General features: G+C 41.6%; 1 protein-coding gene across 9 annotated transcripts in view; it reads right to left on the bottom strand.

The window, feature by feature from the left end:
* The window catches only part of trim37 (tripartite motif containing 37), a 317,829-nt gene that overhangs the window by 125,755 nt on the left and 171,343 nt on the right, over positions 1-20,731 (bottom strand). For all 9 annotated transcript variants that reach the window (XR_015426288.1, XR_015426287.1, XM_087140616.1 and 6 more), the window contains one exon: positions 20,533-20,609. Coding sequence is in view for 7 of the 9 variants with exons in the window: in XM_087140616.1 (XP_086996742.1) it covers positions 20,533-20,609 (77 nt within the window). In the remaining 2 variants the exon portion in view is untranslated. The remainder of the gene's footprint in view (positions 1-20,532; positions 20,610-20,731) is intronic.

The raw sequence follows: 20,731 nt of genomic DNA on the forward strand, positions 1-20,731 counted from the left end.
CAGCCACAGTGGACATCGGCAGTGCCGGGCCTGAGGCCGTGGAGCTGAGGGCAGTGCTGGTTGTGCATGTCCCATCCTATCTATTCAATGAGAAAACCTGTGTTGAAGGAAACCCGGTGAGCATTCATACTACTGAAGGTAACCTGGTGAATTATCTCAAGGCCACCGTTAACCCTGAAATTGGTGAGTCAACCCACCTCGAAAGTAGGGTTAAACAAATCCTGGCTAAAGTAAGGTTTCAAGGCAGTTAACCCGGAGAATTTCTAACCCTGAGAAGGGCAGTGTGAACACTCTGAATTACCTGGGTATTCTCAGGTTTATTTTTTTCGATAGCCCCAAGAATACCCTGGTAACACCATAGTGGAAACCGGTTAAAGTGAGTGCAGTGGGAAAATTCAGAATAAAACTATAAAGCACATGCATGGCCTTGACTCACTAAACTCTATGCCTGTCATATAAGATGAACAAAAGACAATGAGAGAATCTAGAAAGCAAATGAATAACCAGTTTGACAGAAAAGAATACAGCATGGTCCTGTACTTGACTCAAGTTGAATTTAACCAGCTTAAATACTTTCTAAGAAACATTCAAATAGTCAGAAATTTCCAATAAAAATCTTGTTTACCTCATCAGACAGTTTAATAAAAATGACTATCATCGAAAGTAAAAGCAGTAATGAATCTGTCATGATGAGTAAGTTGGGCAAATAGAATAATCCCAAACTTCAAAAACTATAAATTCTGCTAGTGCTAGGTGAAGCTATATTTTTTACACGTTTCAAGGTATTCTCTTAGGGGTTGATCTTATTATATTTTATCAATTTCTGATCAGAAAAGAAATGTTTCTGTTTTTAAACCTCATTGCTTAAGGTACAAGCAAGCAAAATAGTGACAGAGTCGCTTGCCTGAATCTCCGATGGCAATTTGTTCCATAAACGTGGAGAACACTCCACTACGCCCCAGAAGGCCAGTAGGGGGTGCGTGGATGGGCCAAAGATGCTCGAAGCTCGAAGAAGGCCCATGGGCATGCAGATGATCGACCGGATGTATCATCCCGTACCAGGGGACCGGCCGACAGACTGCTGCGAGTCGCAAAGAAACTCAAAGAGCAAACTCGCAATAAGGGTATCAGATGGTCAAAGCCCGAACCGACTGGAAGGAAATTGTAAAACTACGCACTGTCCTATTTCCTAGGTTAGCAAGGACCGAAACGCCGCACAACTGTCCTTACCAACCAAGCAATCACGGGCCCGTGAACGGGCAAATACTGTACTCGGAGTGGGGTTAGAAGCACAACTCTGACACTTTTCCTCTCTAGAGCTAATCCAAAGCACAAAAAGAGAGAGAGAAGCAAAGCTAATGAAACACCAAAATTTCCGGCAAAACCCAACTGGAATAAGAACAAAGAAATTCAGAATAACGAGACAACCGCTCTCAAGAAATTCTGTTTTTTAAAAAATTTTTTTAAACAAAGAAACAAAAAGCCACAACTGTAGGTGAAGCTAATCAAGATATATAAAAACATGAAATAAACAGAATAAATATAGGCAAAAGAATACACAGCTTAGTCGCAAGGCTGAAAGGAATGGCAAAATTAAGAATAAATACAGGGGAAAAGGAACAGTCTTACCGTTCACAAGAACAAGAATGAACAGATAAACAAGGTGATCAAGAAATGACACTGAAACCATAGGTAGCAAAAAAACTCTCAAAAGGAAAACTCTCAAAATTTTTGGAGCCTGACAAAAACACATCCGATGGTAATGGTGCTAAGAAATAGAGGAAGAACATGGCGGCCGCCTTCGTGGGAGTCGAGCGAGTGAGGGCGCAACGGCTGGTGATCAAGAATTTAGTGAATGGAAGTAATGGACTAGGAAATAATGCATTTGTCTTGGTAATCTGTGTAGGTTGCAGGCAGTAGACCCAGGAATTTAGCCTCAGTAAGAATTCATATTGAACGGGTTATTGGTAACTTAAGAAATGTTATCTTCTCGACGATAAAATTCATTATGCTCAATGCAAAGAATGATGTTAGTGCCATGTGCAGTGGCGCAGCCAAGTTGCAGACGTGAGATAAACCAGCGCCTCTTTTATATGGGGTGTCGGGATCATGGGCCAGACAATCAGCGCTTGGATCCTAAGCAGCCAATCGCTGTGGAGTAGTTGCTGCACAGCCACTTGCCAATCAGGTGGCAGAAACAGAGGTTTACGCGATGTCCAATGTTTTAGGGGCATTTCGGTCACAGCTTTCAAACAAACAAGGCTATTTACTTTAAATCTAAACAGTCTGTACGTTTTTTTCATGACAAAAAATTCAACAACATTCCGTGGTTTATACGATCTACACAACAGGATTGTGGATATAACATTGGCCGGAGTGCAGATAAAAGTCTAATGGTAAATAGCACAGGAGTTTGGGGTAATTCAAGTCTGTCTAGAGGCCCGACCAAGTAGGTGGTGTGTCCATGAACTGATCATCTGTGGGGGAACATCGGCAGCCATGCCCCATACACGGCGCAGGGTTCAGGATTCGCATCGGCACCAGGATGGCCCAAGACGAAGTAAAAGACCCAGATGTGGCCCACAAATCCAGGATGGAGGACAGCAAACCAGCGCACCAACGTCGACCCAAGTCAGACCAGAGATTACTGTGGATCAAGAACAGCCGCCACGGGTAGTCAATCCAGCTCCGTCAAACATCGTCATACCGGCTGAATTGGATGCACCACCACAACGGGCTCCCACCCCAGAGCAGCCAGCAGAATCCAGTCAGTCAGGACCGTCGGATCAGTTGCGAGGACAACACATTTCCACTAGCCCTGGTTCACCCCGCAACCATGGTGCAGTCAGCGGCCAATCTGCAGGGAAGATCAGGTGTCACAGCGGCTTACAGCTCAGCACAGGCGGCAGACACGGTGGAGCCAGCCTCTACAGGCCAGCTCATCCATGGGTTAAGTGAGTTAAGCAACAGATTCAGACATAACCCGGCTAGAATTGGAGGGTGGGGGGTAGTAATGGGTCATTCATTTATGCACCTGTCCAGACTGCTAGCTCGGTCACTGGGGTTGCAGCCAGGAATTTGCCAGTTTCGGTGACAAGCTTGATTCCCTCCACTGATTCAAAGGAGTTCATTTAATTGAGCCTGTGGATCAAACAGCGTTAGTTCAGTAAGTGGGCTTTATTCGAAAGCTCCGGGAGGGTATAACTATGGGAGAGAGGGCGCCCTTTCAGATATGCTTATGCAATTAGAGTGGATTGGGTTCCTAGTAGTCCTGCTGTCATTCCGCGCGTGAGTTCAGTGTCACTGCTGAGCTGGCACATTCCCCAGGCCGTAAAAGAAAAGATATAGAAAAGTGAGTATATTGACATGTCGCTGCTATTTGCTGACAGCGCTGACAGTTGCTAAGGCTAACAAAGCCTCTGAGGTTGCACTAGTAGTAGAGGGTAATAAGATGTTTTTGCGGCCTACTGCATCACAATCGGGCCGTCCGACCAAACTACACATGTGGGACAAATGGGTGTCGGCGTTTCATGCTTTTATGGCCATCTATCTCATTAGGTTTCCTAACAGGGCCTACTGAAGTATACAGAGATTGTGCGCACAGTCTCAGTAAATTATCTGATTGGCCGTGAGCAGAGTTGGACGCGGAGTTGTGGCTTACCGTGGCGGCTTCTGCAATTGGTTCAGCCAGCAACACACAGCCTTATGTACCATTGCACACGAGCAATCGGGTATGCTTTGCTTTCAGTGCCTCCGGGGGCAGTAAGTACTTTGGCTGCATGTATCAGCACCAGTGTACAAAATGCTCCAGGGCGGGGCACGGCGCTCACGTATGCAAGTTTGACAGCAACACGTGCTACCACCAATGGGGGCAAAAAGGGTTTAAGAAGAGGGGATACGCACGAACTGCACCGGTCAATCCTACGGGGGTTGGGCCAAGCAACTCGCCTCATGACCAAAAGGATAATGCGGGAACAGCCCTAGCTGGTAAAGTGAATTTTCGCGCTCCCAACTCCCATTAATATGTCAGTGTTAAACGATTTGTGCTTGCATCATATAGGCCTAGGAATGAACCAGACAAAACAATTAACCCTAACACTCCTCAATCCTCCAACAGGTGAAGGATTGAGGAGGGTTAGGGTTAAGTGAGGATTTTTCCAAGGTTTTTTTCTCTGGGTTACGATGGTCAGCGGGTTTGCAGGGATTCAGGTTGCCTTTGCTCAGCATATTCACATCCGGAAATTGTTAAACAAAAACTCGTTAAAGAAATTCAAGCTGGTCGCATAGCGAGGCCCTTTGAGGCTCACCCACTTGATAACCTGCATTGTTCTCCAATTGGGATGGAACACTTTTACTCGTTTTCTTACAGTCACAAGCCAGCCACACACACGAGGTGGTAAGCACCAAATGCATATGTGAATTCATTGCCTGACTTTCTTGGCATCGATATGCACCTGCCACCATTTTGTCATATGTAGCGGAAGTCAGTTGCCATATTAAACTGAGAAGGGAAAATGACCCAACAGATTCTTTTGTGGTTTCAAAATTGCTTGAAGCGTGCAGGCGTGGGCGGGCTAGCAAAGATCAGCGAGCTCCCATTTTGCTTGCATTGTTGTCGTGTATCATATCGGTTTTGGCGCAAGTTTGCTCATCACAGTTTGAATGTACGCTTTTTAGATCGGCGATGCTCATAGCACTTTTTGGTCTCTTGCGGGTAGGTGAATTTTCAGCCAATTCCCAGAGGTGTGTACAAAGGTCAGTTTTGCAGCATGCAGACATACAGTTCATACCGAATGCAACACACGAAATGCAGTTATCGGTACTTTTGAATTTGCGACATACCAAAACCAACCAGCTCAGCCCACCTCAACAAGTTATTGTTTCTCAGGCAGTAAACACAGCACTTTGCCCAGTGCAGGCTTTACAAGATTTCCTTCAGGTTTGCATGCAAATACAGGGCCCCCTTTTCTGCCATGCAGACGGGCACCCACTGACCAAGTTTCAGTTTAATAGAGTGCTGCAAACCTCCCTGTCAGTTTGCCGGGTGGAGGATAATCGTTATCGTTCCCACTCCTTTCACATGGGCGCGGCTTCGACCGCCTTTAGTATGTGGGTCCCATTTGCAGATATACAGCGTATGGGATGCTGGCGCTTGGACGCTCTGAAACGTTATCTGAGGCCATTCCCATTTTCCAATCTAACCGGAGTTTAGGTATGTTTTCTTACTTTCATGGTGCAGACAGATGCAATAGGTGTGTTTGGATCGTTGGAGATTCGATACGATGGGCAGCATATGACATAGAAGTTCCTATTCCAGTAAGATGGCAAGGGAGAAGCGGAGCGTGCACTCATGAACTATCTCAATTGTTAGTAAATACAGGGAGTAACCCTTACATAGTTATTGTACAAATTGGTACCAATGATTTGGTTCAGCTAGATTTTTTCGCTCTCTGACAAGTTATTGCACTGGCATTGGCGGAATTTCATTCACAATTTCCAGAGGCCATTCTTGTGTGGTTGACCATCTTGCCACGCCTTTTTTATTATGGCGCACGCTTGCAAGCGCCACTAGAGCGTGTGCATTGTGCAGCAAATCATGGGCAAAATCGCAATGTCGTTGATTTGGGGTATGAGTGCTGGAACACCCACAGTTCACATGGTCCACGGCTAACACGGCCTATTCCCTACCATATGTACCAATGGTGGGAAATCAAATTATCACTGTAAACATGTAGATAATTATTATAATTAATAGCTTGTGATGTTCCACACGGGCTATAACCCCGGCTGCATGTTCCAGCGGTTGGAAACATTAATTGCACAACCTTTTATAAACAAATATATGTAAGGTTTAAGGTAGTTGTTTCAATTGAGTTGAGGACTTCAGTTTTGAATAGTTCTGAGTTAAGAGTTCATTGTTCATATAAAACTACAGGCTATACATGTAGTAAGAAACAGCGGCCTTAGGATGGTGGTTTAGTGAACATGGGTTTCACTATTACTTATGCATTATGTGTTTACCGTGGCCATACTTTTGGGATTCCGACTGTTTCGGCCGTTTGGGGTTGTCTTGGGAAAAGTGGTCACAGGTATCACTACCCCAATTTAAGAGTGGTCAAAGGGTATCACTTACTCCCGGTTTGCCTTAGACTGGTTGGTATTCCAGTAAAGCTCAAAACAAAGAAGCTGTGGAAAAATGCAATCATGAACATTAGTTTCCGTTCCGATTATTTGGAGTGTGAGTATAAAACAAAATATCCCATTCTTGAAAGAACAATTCCAATCACATTGCTGCAATCAGATCAAGAAAGTAAAGTAACAACACTGGACAAAATAGTTAATGTGTCATGTGGCTTGGTCAACATTTGTGAATCTGTTGTTCCTTTTATTTAGCCTATTGTTCAGTCTTCCAATATTTCAATCATTAATTAAAAGACAGCATTATACAAGTTTTAGCCACTTATACTTATGTTCCTATGAATTATTATTGAAAACAGTAAATTAAAATAAACAGAATAAACCGATCAATGATTTCACAAAATACACAGCTTGTAACCGTATAGTTTACTTTCTGTATTATTTTGTAAATCAGAAGCTTTAGATCAGTAATTCAGACTTAAGGCCAACGCACAACATCGCATATACACGTAAATGTACAGTATATGCTGAACTCCTTGACACATCAATGAATGCTGAACCAAGGTATGCCTCTGAGGACTTCACAATCTGGGCACAACCAATTCTTCTTCTTGGGCTGTGTTTTCAATCCTAAGCATGGTAGATGGAACTTGTGAAATATTCGTGACAGGGAGATACACCTGAGCATTACACCTTCTTCCTTTATAACAAAATACATTGGTTAAGTTTACATACTTTTCATCAAGAACTTCCTTGCTTTGACTTGGGCCCTTGTGAAAATTTGGCTACAGTGGGCATTTGACTTTCGGGACTTCTTCTTTGCAGCATCTACAAGATACAAACCCATCTGGTGAGGCACCTAAATAAGGATACTTTAAACTAACAAATAACCCTGCTGTGGAAAAAAGTGAGTCCTGAGTGACTGTTTTCCATGTGCTTCTTATATTTGTCACGTGCTGCTTCCTCATGCTCACATCCCTACCTACACAAGCATACAAAAACACAAAGAAAGATAAAGTTCACTTTGGATTAATTGAGCAGATATTACTTTCAAATAGACACTATTTCAATGCTTGTGAGAAAAGAAAATGGTCAAACTCACACATGCATGAAAAATTGGTCACTGAAAAGCCTTTTCGATTGTTATTGTTATGGAATTGAATATTGAAAGATAACTCAACGTTTTCATTTAATGCATAGAAATCCTCCCATTCAAGGAAAAGGCAGTGAAAGGACCTGTGCTTTTAACTGACAAGTATTTAACAGTGACAACTCCATCTGTACAAATTCCCAGAGAAGTTTATAAGCTTTTCAGATAAAACATCCAATTTCAATCAAAAGTAACCTGAACTTTATGTATGCATGTTGCCAATGCAAGTGACTGCCATCTCACCTTGTAGCCTTTGTTGTTAACTTGTAGTTCTCAGGGTAGCGATGGACTTGATCAATGACAGTGATGGCATAACTGAATAAGTTCTTATTGCAGCCTTCAGTTTAGATGCTGTTATCCTTTCTCGTCTTTGCTGAAACCAAAGCTTGTTAGCTGCCTGTGACTTTGTTAATAATTCAACAGTCTCAACCTGTGAAAAAAGGTTTCCAGCACAATTCAATTCTGAAGATTTTTTGCAGCCAAGAAGAGCAAAAATATGTAATTTCTTCCCCTTGCTTCATTCATTAAACGCAATGTGAAAAATAGAATGGGCTTATCGGATGGATCCTGCTTACATGCAAGCACTCAGAATCCGGAGGTGAGGAGCTTGCTATGCAGATGTCCATGATGGGTCTAAATTTAATACAATATATATATTTGGTTTATTGTCACATAAAAAGCATTGAAACTGGTGGCCCAAGGGCCAAAATAGTTTCAATTTACACAAGAATCAAAACAAACTAAAATCATGAAACATAAAATAATCTATGTATATACTTAAAAAACATCAACGTACATTGCACAAATATCATTAAAAACATGCAAACTTATATCTTTCCGTTTAAAATTTGTGTTAACTGTGGGATGGTAGATCAGTTATACCTCTCAGTATTGCACAGTGGTTGGACTAGGCAAAACTTACTTTCTAATGTAAGATCCCAATGATATACTTTCTCGGGCGGAAGCACTTTACGCTGTCCGTTGGAGCTCATTTGTTTTTTCACCAAATTTTTATAGCAAGATATGTCACCTATGCTGAAGTGTTGATAAGTGCAAACATACCAGAGCATCACAATACGTAGTATATTGAGAACCAAGCACAATACGACAAGCCCATTTTTGTACCCTCTCAACAGCCAGGCATTGCTGTTGAGTAATAGATGTGTGCAAGACCTGGCATGCATATTCTAAGATTGGTCTTACATAAGCAGTAAAAACAGCCACAATATCTTCTGCTGAAGCACTCACTTTCTTAACAGACACAGAGAGTGTAGATATCAAGAGGCCTTTGAAACAACATCATCTGAGTGATAATTCCATTTCAAATCATTTCGGATAACAACACTTATTTACTTAATTTGTGACATACGATTTATCTGGATACTGTTAACCACTTGTTGCCGGGTGGATTTTTCTTGAGCAAGACGAGATGCAAGGTCCTTTTCAAGATTTTCCATTTTCAAAATTCTTCCAAAATTCATCATTTCATTAAATGGCCGTTTATACCTACATGAAGGACTCTTTGGGCTCTACTCTAAAGCTGACAGTTAACCTTCATTGACTTTTGAATATTTCAGCCAGGCCTGCAGCCTTGGAAAAAGAGCCCAGATTATGCGGTGTTATGTAAGATTCTTTTGTTCCCAAATGGCACAGTGCACTGCTGACCTCTTTTCAATAGGGGCCAGATTAACATGCAGCAGTGCTGTGTGGCTCATCCTGCGGTGGTGGAGCGCTTTTGTCCCCGGTGGTAATCCGCTCGCTCTAAATGCCTCAAACCGTGGTACACTGTTTCAAAATAAGGCTGGATTATCTCCACTATATCACTCCCGGCAGGGAGTGGTTAATAACAAAATCTTGCAGCACAGGTTGTCATTTAAGGAAGGAAATGTCAAAATATGACATTTGGATGGCTTGGGTAAAACATCAATGCATTTACACAAGCCTGCAAGGTCATCTAAATAATTTTGTAATCGAGATTGTTGCCTATTTTAACTATTTCACCAAGGCACACATAAAAAACCTGGTCTATCAGGTCCCTCAACAACATAATTCAAAAAATCAACAAAATAGTGAGCAGTAGAGCATCTTCTCATGTTTCCAAGCTGCTGAACATCAATCTTAGTAGAAATGTCTTGAATTAACCACTTAGCCAAAAATGTTTCAAAAATATGCCCAAAAGTGGGGGTAAGTGAAATAGGCATCAGTTTGTTGTAAGAAACAATTGTTTTTTTCCTTGGGTACTGGCACCACTACAGGTTGCTTCCAGATATTTGGAAATATACCTTCCCTTGAACAAGAATTGAATACAGTGGTTAAAGGACCTGCAAGTTCGGTACCAAATTCTCTAATAAGTTTAGTTGGTAAATTGTGAGGATGTCCAGCTATTGATACATGAAGATTACTCAGTAGTTTCAAAACTTGAATACGATAAATTTGGGAAGGTGGTGATTCCCCTGGTAAATATCAAGATAAGTTGTAGAAGTTTAAAGCAGGTAGTTGAGAACAAATCTGCACAAAGTGGAATGAAGGTCGATCAGAAATCCTGGAATATTATTACATTGGTTTACTGATTAAATGGCAAAACTTTCTGCATACAAGAATGCCATCTTCTCGATTGACTATCCTTCAACTCTTGTATGGATGTTCTGCAAAATTTTCATTATAAATCTCTCGCTGAACCTATTTTGAAGCATTCACCATCTAGATGCATTAGTATCATTAATATTCCGATACTTAACCCCTTCTCGACAGGAATTTCTTCCTGAAAGCTGACTCCAAGAATTCCAGCATCGCTTCGCCACGAAGGCCACCTGCCAAACCGCAAATTATTGGTTTGTGGCCCTGCATGCTCTGCACGCTTTGAATTACATGGTGAAAAGGCTGATTGTTCGGTGGCATGCGGCTCTACTTGAGCTTCAACATTCCCGTTGCCTCTTTTCAAAGTGGGGACTATTGTGAAGCTGGTGATTATGATGCAAATTCAGTCTTTCATTTCTGGGCTACACACAAAGACCAATTACCATATACACAAGAGCCAGGGTCTGCCTTCTTTCACTGTGTTCACTCGAGTGTGGGCTGAGAATAATAGCTGAAAAGCAGGCTGAGGATCTCCATTTTTACGGCTTGTTTTAACGCCTCCTGGCTTGAAGGGGTTAAGCATGATTTCTTTGAACCAACAATCTTTTAAGCCATGGTTTGTCACTTTTACAAAATTTCCTAATAACCTGTGGGAAATGGACATGATTAATTTCGGACAATTTATTTGCGAAAGAGCTGACTTGATCGATTGCTGATTGACTGCAAGTTTCAACACATTGTTTCAGTTATAATTAATACAGTATTATGGATATAATCTAAAAGCTCATGTTCATATATAGAAGATATGGGAAATAATTATCTAACTGAGGAATCTCTATACAGCCTTGAAATACCCGTGTATTTCTTGGTTATGGAAAGCTTAGTTAATGGTTGAATAAAGATAAAGCAATGATCACTGACCCCTAGAGGGGCCAACTTGTCCACCTGAGGAATCATTGGCACATATAATATCAACAGTATTATGGATATAATCTAAAAGCTCATGTTCATATATAGAAGATATGGGAAATAATGATAGCAACATACATATTAACTGAGCAACCTTTCACTTGTTTGATACAGCATTTCAGCCAAAGGCACTCAAAATTACATTTGTGCCATGGTAAAGACTCAACAGAAATAAATTCACAATTTTCTGACATATGCCGCAACCCCTCCACCTCTACATTCATCAGGATGGTTTTTACAAAGTAAGTTGAAATTAGAGATTCCAGCTGCTAGCACCATATTGTAATCAAACGATGTTTCTCTTACATGGCCGTATCAATTTTGTTTTGGTCTGATAATACTTCCAATTCGTCAATCTTATTATTCAGAGATCGTGCATTTGTAAGTAAAATGCGAAGTAGAGCAAGATGTCTAAATGTTCCAAAACAGGGTGTATCTTTAAATTCTTGTCGCTTAATCCGCACCAGGGATCTTGGAAACAAAACTCTAAATGGTAATTTATTCTTGATATACCTTGTGTGTACATAAGATGGAGAGTACCTTCATTGGGAAATATAATGATGATTGTGAATGCGAGTACTTAATATTCTAGGGGGCCTGATAGGCCTATATACATGAGTGATAGCTTTTAAGATTTGGAGTAACACTAAGTGTCTTGTCTGTCTAGTGTTTGTCTTTGTGTACAGTAATTAATTAATAGTAACCATGAATTGGTTTTTGGGGCCCACAATCATAAGATTTGCTTTTTAGTGGGTACCTCCATGGCTTTCCCACCGTGTCAAATATATTGTTTGAAAATTGAGATCGTATGTATGCAAAACTGTGGAAATACAAGAACATGAACAAGTATGTTGCAAGCCCTAAGCAGTTTTTATTTGTCTCTTGACTGCATGTAGCAACACTTGTCCAATCATCTTTTGTATGTTGGCAGTTATGTTGTAAGCTGAACAAAATCATGCAACCCAAAACTCAAAAAGGCTTAAATCTTTAAATTACTAAATAGAACAAAATACCTTGGATGTAATGATGAATTTGTCCTTTCTTAAACAAACCATTAATAAGCTCCTCATCCATCCTAAATTGAACTTGTAGGCACCAAGATTCTCATAGGCTTTGGGAGATTGTCCGTTAAAGCCTGCAATGTGCAACATCTAAAACAATGTCAAGAATGTTACCTCTAGTACTAATCAATACAATCCAATTTTGTGTTGAATTCTGTGAAATGAATTAGTAGGAGAAATTATGAACATCAAACTGGCAGCCAGGTATTTGACAAATGACAAGGTTTAGATGGCAGTGGATGCAGACTCAGGTAACCCGTCCTCCTGGCCACCATCCAAATTATGTCAGAAAGATTTTAATTTGATACCTCACTAGAACTAGTTAGGAACTAATAATTATCCAATTGTCTTCAGAATTATATAGATACATGGCAGAACCTGTTGTTTCTAGATTTCAGCAAAATCGAGGAAAACAGGCAGAAAGAAAAATGAATATTGTGAGTAACTATGGTTCATTGGCAAGTCAATTTAACATAAAACCCAAACTTTCTTCCTTATATTGCAGGAACATTTCCTGATTTAACTCGTTGTTTTATGGTTGTGCCAAATATAAGATTTATAATATTTTGAACACATCTATAGGTGGTTATTTTCAAAAATTTTGCTGTTCCAGACTGGTTTTGGTGGATGTGTTAAAGTAGAATCTTTCCGAGTCAACCATTATTTGCTAAGTCACTTGACTAGAAAAATTAAGTACAGCACAAACATTTTCTTATTTATTTAAATTTTTCCTTAAAATAATCAAAGGAACGAATTTTACATATTTGATAGTGCTATGAAAAAATAACTCTGGTTAGTATTGGGTTGGTATTGGGTTTGGCCCACAGATTACACAGTGCTACTTAACAACGGCCTGGCATTATCATTTAAATGCCATGGCTTACATCAGTCATCAGGCAGCCTAGAATGGGGTATGCCAAAGCAGACTCAGCACATTCAACCTTTTTCATGTCTTTACTGGACTTTGCGACAGGTTCTTTACACCAACGTTTAGGCAGATGATTTACAAACAGGCATTTGATTTACAATTTTATACAGGCATAGGCTAGGCCTAGATGTGCTGAAAGTTTTACTTCACCATGGCATAGATACTGAAAGACAAAGCCTAAGCTGATGTGGCACAGATGGTTATTTCAAGGACATGAAGGATCATGAGGATATAACAGGCTGTTACAGTACTATGTTAGCCAAGTCAAAAATACTCACCAGGTGTGTTTATCAAGTAGTGATACAAGTCGGGATATGCTACATCTGGCAGCTCTTTTATACAGCAGTACATCACTGCCTTTAAATCTTTCAGACAAATCAGGTAGGGATCGATCCCAATACCTCTTGTTTTGTCCAAATATCTTGCTTTTGCTTCACACCTAAGGGATTTCACGTAATCAGAAAACAGATACTCCGCCATTTTGGGGATGCTATGATGGCGTTGAGCAACTTGCAAATTGCGTGCAACTGATCACCAACATGGCGGTGTCAAAGATCCTGCAGCTGATGACATCATTTGCACAAGACCCACAACAAAATGATTGATGAAGCTGGGTTTGATTTTCCTATAATTACACACACAGCTAGCCAAAGGTATGTTGGCAAATACAGTCACAAGATTGAGCTCAAGATTTTAAAGATAGGGTCAATATTTGGTTTTTGTTACGGTTATGTTGACACAAGAGCAAAGTTACCAAGAAATATGTGGACTGTCGCTAGCATGCACCAAAATGTACATGATATACATGTACATTATGCGTGAATACATCGGGTGGCAAGCATGGCCAGACTCCAGTGTTGTAGTACTCGTACTCGGTATCCGTACCCAAGTATTACGCAAGTACTGTTGTCAGAGTACTAGTGTCTTTAACCTCAAATTTCCAAGTACTCGTACTTGAACAACAGTTCTTGTACCCGGGCTGCAAAATACGTGGAATAAAATTGTATTTGAGCATCAAGGTACTCGTAGTCAATTAACAGTACTTCATAAAAAAATCTTTTAAATCCAGTAACGGACATTAAAATACAAAGGTACAAGAAAATTGATCCTCGCAGACCGCTATTCTGTACAGTCTGACAAACACAAGGCCTACACACTGCTGTCTTAGCCAATTATGCACGCAAAATGCCAGTGTATTCCTAGCCTTGGTTCCAAGACCTTCCTGTTCATTTCGCAACATGAACTATCACCAGACAGCGGCTGGAAGAGGCACTGTCACTGTGTATAGTCTTGTAAAGTACACATACACTGTACGCTGCATGCAATAATGGATTGCAGCACTGCGGAACACTCAATTTAGTTGTAGCTAGTCTGGTTCCCGGACCTGACATAGAATCTAGAATCTAGAAAATCACCAGTATAGGAATATATCTGGAAAGCAGACTTCGCCCATCCACGTTGTGCGTGCATAATGCATTACGAGTTGCACATGTACATTGTACATGGCCACGTGTATGCACAGATCACCTATCACAACTCCATTGTAATGTTTATCGTTTGGGGATGTTATCTACATGTTTCGGGGTTGGCATGATAATCACACAGTGTTTTTTAGCTGGTAACCTTTGTTTTTGAGCAATGTTTTAGGCACTTCAGCAAATTTTGTACTTCAGCAGCTCTGTGAATTTGGGCCATGCATCAAAGGCATTTGCTTCTTCTTGATGCTTTTACATGTTACCTCTGAGTAAATGTTTTTGCTGTTGTTGGTGCATCAAAACTTATGATCTTTCTCTAAAGTCTATTTCCATAACATCTCCCCTTTTTGGAGTAAAGAACTAATTGGTTTTGAAAATGGTGATAAGATCCCACAACTTTTCTTTCCTTTTTTGAGTGAAACATTGTCGTAGAGTTAGCATTGTTGAAAACAGTAAATTTTTGATAAAGAGTGAAGGTATAACACTTCCCAAACACTTATAGAGAGTACTATGTTTTAACAATTAAGAGAAATTTCTTCATATAAACGTGCAATAAATGCTGAGAAATGCCAATGTAAACCAAGTGTCCATAAAATGTGTTAAGTGCTCACTGTTCACTTTTCCTCTACCCACTCTCGTTAGGACCACTAGCCAATGTTCATTTAGTTCACAGTCCTTTTGATACTGGGATGCTTGGAGATTCTGCCAGACCTAGCCATGACCTGTGGTTTCCTGTGATGGTCAGATGATTCAAGTTTTGAGTCCAGTGATGAAGAAGCTGCATCCATAATCAGGGCTTTGTTAGATGTCAGTCCTGTGTTAGGTGCGGCCAATGTATCCCTGAGGTGAACTCAGTTTCTGCAGTACTGTTGCCCATCCACTTCAGGAACGTAGCTTCAAGGGGCAACTTTATCTCTGACAATACCAGGTTTCCATGGAGCACTGTCAACACAAGGACAGGTTGGACTCTTGACAGGTTGGCCAACCACCGGTTGTGGGAGTGACTTGGCACTACAGTCATAGAATTTCTTGGCCTGTTGTCTCTTTGAGCAATCTCAACTGGCACAGCCTCCTGAAGAATTGGTATATACGGTGTGGTGTTGCATGGCATGAGGGTTCTGGTTCTGTGAGACATGAGGCATTGTGCCAGTGAGCTTGTCATTACTGGCATTGGAGTGCTGCGCCACTCAAAAACAGACAGCCACATGTCTCCACCATCTTTTTTGGACCTTTTGATGAGGCATTTGATGATTCTGACAACAGATTCAGCTTTGCCGTTTGCTCTGCTGTAATGGGGACTTGCGGTGGTGTGGCGTACATCCCATTCCCGAGCAAACTGGCTGAACTCATGAGAGTGAGTAGAGCTGGTATGTCATGTGTGGCAAAGACTGGTTTGGTTTTTTCGTAAGTGGTCATATCCTCCAGTTTCACAACTTCTATGAAGTCAGCATACATGTCAACAATGACACATTTAACTGAAAGTCCAGCTCAAAACAGTCAGTTTCAACCACTTGCCATGGGATGGTTGGTAAGGCAAGAATCATCAGAGGCTTTATACAATTTGCTGATTGAGCCTTTCTGAAAAGTTTCAGTCAGTTCTTGATACATGTGTCGTCATAACATGATCTCTCGAGCCATGTTGATGGTACTCTCTCTATATAAATATATCCCTTAGGTGTGTGATGCATGGGCTCGGACGATGAGATCACACCTCGTGTATGTGGGTATCACAACTCTGGTGCCTCTAAAGGTGATGCAATTCAGTGCGGCTAACTCATCCTGGTAGAGCCAGTACTCTCTGATACAGAATGGTACCTCCTGCTTGTTGCTTGGCCATCCTGCCATTACCATGTTAGCCAATTATTGCAGAGTTGTGTCCCACAGAGTTTCCTCTCAGATACCCTTTGTCTCTCATCTGAGACAAACACGCCAGACGCCATACTGTTATCGTCCAGCTTCCTCTGGAAATAACAACCTTGAGATGACGTAGGGTGATGTGCCCCTAGTGACCTCTCGTCGGGATAGTGCTCATGGCAGAGTGTCACGGATATACCTTTCTGGTCCAGGCTTATACTCTACATTGAGTGAGTACTTCTACAACTTGAGCCACATTCTCTGAAGGTGTTTGGAGCTGGTGAGAACTGGCTTCTTGTGATCGCCATGAACAGCTTATGGTTGGTTTGGACCCAAACACTGCTACGCCTATAGGAAATACTGGTCAAAATGCTCTGCTGCAAAGACAATGGCCAGGCATTCCTTCTCAATATGGGTGTAGTTGCACTTGCATAGAGAGAGGCTTCATTATGCGTATGCTACTAGTTTCCCCTCTTGGGTGAGGACGGCTCCATAACCCACATCAGGGCTGTCACACTCAATGGAAACCTCTTTCTTGATGTCATAGAACTGCAGTACAGGAATCTGCATGAACAGTTGTTTCACTGTGTCCAGGGCTTTGTCATGCTTGGTGTCAAATCAAACGTGACAGGGTCAAAGGGTCCATAGTAAACTTGTGTGGATGGGATTGCTGCGAGCAGGTATCCACAACAAGAGGCAAGTTGGCCATTGAAAATGAGATAAGTTGGGTGCATCTTGAAGAGTGCACCATACGATTTCAGCACACGTCTCTCAATGAAGTTTTTTATTCGGTCTGAACTCTTTTAACTTTCTGGTTAGGTTTCAGACAAAACATTGCAACGGTGAACCATTACAAAAAAAGGATGTGAGTGACTCTCCTTTTTTCAGTTGAGGTGGTGTACAATTGCGCTTGTGCAGCATTTTTTAAATTTTATAAGAGCAGGATGTACGTGCTCCCTATTAGCTTGCAGATGTAAAAGGTACCAATACAATGAACGGTCGTTGGTGTGTTCCTTGTATGGTTACTGGCATTTCATACTGAAAGTCACAAAGATAGAGGTAGTTGATGATGTGCATTCAGCATGCGGACGTTACAATAGACAAGTTTATCTACTGACATACAGCAGCACAAATGAAACACTAATTTCAAAAAAACACAAGAAAAGCACATTCATGGCATTTGAAGTGTCACAAATTGCTGTCTCCAGAGACATCAAGAATTGCTTGGAGCTGTTAGTCCTAGCAAATCAGCAAAAAATTGATGGCTAAACTGACTTGGCGGAGTTTATTATCAACAGGGGAGACAAGGTTGTGGAGCAAGTGACACAGGTGGTTACATCTGTTGTCCCTTTTATGTAGAATATATATTGCATTTCTGTTACAATTTCGGACCAAATATTTCTGGTTGGAGTGTATTCACACCCACCTGTAAAAACATTTCCCCCCGCTTTTGAAACATACTAAAATAATGCTCATTTTTCTATGAATAATTCATCTTATCAAATCCTAAAAGATAAAATGATTTATACACAGCAACAGTAGAAGTTATATTACTCACATATAAGTTAGACATTGCAAATGCATCTGAGTGGGAGGGGGGTGGATCCATATGGCGGGCGCGTGAAGTGTGACCTGACTGGAATGTTGTACACTGTAGAACTGAAACTAGTACAGACGTCTTAACCACTTGACCATCGAGTAAGCAGAAGGTCATGGATTTGAGTCCCAACCAAGTACGTTTGTGGTTTTTTTCACAAGCCTTTGGAGGCATACACTGGGCATACAGTGTTAAAATATACATCGGGTAGGGCAAAAAATCCCAAATTAATGAAAATGAATTGCTTGGCCTCTACGATAAATTGATCATTTTCATCACAGCCTCATTTCACAAGCACACATGTAACATTATTTCTCCGCAAATACAGCAAAGAAAAAGTTAAGTAAAGTGCGACAGGATATTAATTTTGAGGGGTTACAAGTGTGGGAGGCAACACCATGTTAACGGATTACAAAACCAAGCCTCGGGTGGAACAATGTCGTCAAGGCCATTTAGAAGCACAACCTTGGTGTGGTGGGGCAGTCTAGCCAGGTCGTCAAGCATGCAGAGGCAAGCCGGGCATTTGAGGCTGTGGAGTGGAGCCAGGCATTCAGTCCTTGGTGGGATCATGTTATTTTTTTTTTGTGGCACTTGACTGCACTGTCTTGAGGCCTGAAGTGGCTGCATCATCAGGTGTGGCTGTCCTTAGGTGCATGGCTCTATTGCTCCTACGGCTTGAGTTTCTGACTTTATTTAACAGGGTTTCTGTTGTTACTGAGATTAGATGGGAGGACTCGTCATCCCTCCATTTATATACGGATGCGGCGGCCAGTGTCGGTTTTAGTGCATACTACAATGGCAGATGGGTTCAAGGTCATTGGCCAGATGATATTTTGCGCGAGCCACCATCTATTGCCTTTTTTAGAATTTCTTCCTCTAGTCATAGCTGTACTGCGTTGGGCGCAGCATTTAGCTAACTGTAGGGTTCAGTTTCACACAGATATGTCAGTCATGCACATTGTCAATAGTCAGTCGTTGCGATGCCCACGTGTAATGCATCTGGTTCATTTGTTTGTTCTTGAATGTCTCCATTACAATATCTCGTTTAGAGCGGTTCATGTTCCAGGAGCAAGTAATGAGATAGCCGACACTCTCTCCTGTTTCCAGGCACATCGCTTCCAAGATGTGGCCTCTCACACTGAGGTACAAATGACACCGTTACCAGCTGTCCCACTCATGTGGTAGACGCCGAGACCAACCGCCTGCTGCAAGCGCCTCTGATGCCTAATACCCACAGAGTATACTCCAGCGCATGGAATCTGTTTTGTTGTTTCCACCACCTGCAGATGTTGAACACAGGTGGCCCAGCTGATGATGAAGATATTCATCACTTTATTGTATGACTTTCAGTTCGCAATTAGGCGGCGTCCACAATTAACACGTATGTAGCCATTGGCTACTATCATGAGCTGCATGGTTTTGATGATCCCATGGGGGAATGTTTCGTATCCAAGTTGCTGGAAGGGTGATAGCAGAATCACCCGGCCTTTGATGGCAGGGAGCCTGTGTCAGAGACCTTGCTTGCTACCATGATCCGGTCATTGCCAGCTGGGTGTGCGTCTTCTTTTGCAAGCAGTATGTATCCAGCTGCCTTTTCATTTCTTACGCTTAGGGGAATTTGCAGCCGATCCTCGGCACCAAATCTCAGAATCAGTGTGGCCCCCCTCAGGTTGTCCGTGTTTCACGTTCACTTGATAGCAGTATTTGTGGGGTGGTTGCTTTACACAGATTCTTAGGGATGCACCTGTTGGTTTCCACAACTTTATTTTGCTATTTTGGTGGGGAGCCCCTCACTCATTATCAGTGCGATGCTATGGCAAGTCCTCACTTTTGTGCATGTTCGTCATCACCACATTCTCGGTCATTCATTCCGGATCGGGGCGGCCAGTACCGCTGCGCAGTCTTTGGTGTCCATTGATGACATTCGTGCCATGGGCCATTGGTGCTCAAATGCTGTCCTCTGGTATATTCGTCCTTTCCTGGTCAGTGTCCTAAATAACATGTCTTTACCTGATACAGAATTTATCAACATTCACTAGCATTATTCATGTAGGTTGAGTTTTAGTTATGGGCGACTGCCTCGTTTGATAGGCGACTGGTGATCTGGAGTTCGACGATAACATTGAGGTCCAGTGGGAAGGCAAAAGTGATGCTGGCTTAGGGGGCATATTTACTATGCTGACCGGAAGGAAGATGGCTGATCCAGCAGTTTTAACACTGCACGTAGGCATACATGACCTTGTGTGTATTGATGAATTTTCAATGCACCAATGTATCTTGTTATTGCCGAACACCTGTATGTGTCGTTTTCCTCAGACATGTTTAATTTAGTCAGAAATATTACCACGCTTATTCTATTTTGGCACAAATGCACAAAACTCATCGGAGCGTAAATGCAAGGCATTGAATCGGTAGGCTTGGAAACACGATACCAAATTAGGTGCTCATTATTTGCCTCATCCCCATTTTTCTTGGCAAACATCGGAGTTATTATCGTTATGATGGAATTCACTTGTGAGCCCAGGGCAACAGTGTCTTTCGCAAAAATATTTGTACCTGCATTCCCTCGCTTGTTAGTCCACTGGTAAAGTAGGGGAGGTTGGCCATACTGAGGTTTGTTTGTTAGTGTTTCCTGTACGTCAGCCATTCTCGTGTTCAATTGTTGTGTGTTTCCTGTTGGGGCACTACGAGTGTGGCAGATTCGGAGCGGAACCACACAGTCAATTATTGTAAACAATCAATAAGAGTAGTGTTCATTTCCCCACCCACCCACTGCAACTTACTTGGATGTGTCTGGAAGACCAGAAGATAGCTCTAAAAATACTGATAGGTAATTGCCTCTGACAACACCATTTCCATCCTGTACAAAGACAAATATCAAGAAAAGAGATGGCACATTATTTTAAATGCAATTACTTAAAGTTGAATTAATTAATATAAAATAATTTCTGAGCTTGAAAAGATGAACTGATACTGAAGTTT

The sequence above is a fragment of the Acanthaster planci genome, linkage group LG09 (assembly GCF_054643075.1).
Source record: "Acanthaster planci isolate LZ-2023a linkage group LG09, COTS_SCS, whole genome shotgun sequence".
In the NCBI taxonomy this organism is placed as follows: domain Eukaryota; kingdom Metazoa; phylum Echinodermata; class Asteroidea; order Valvatida; family Acanthasteridae; genus Acanthaster; species Acanthaster planci.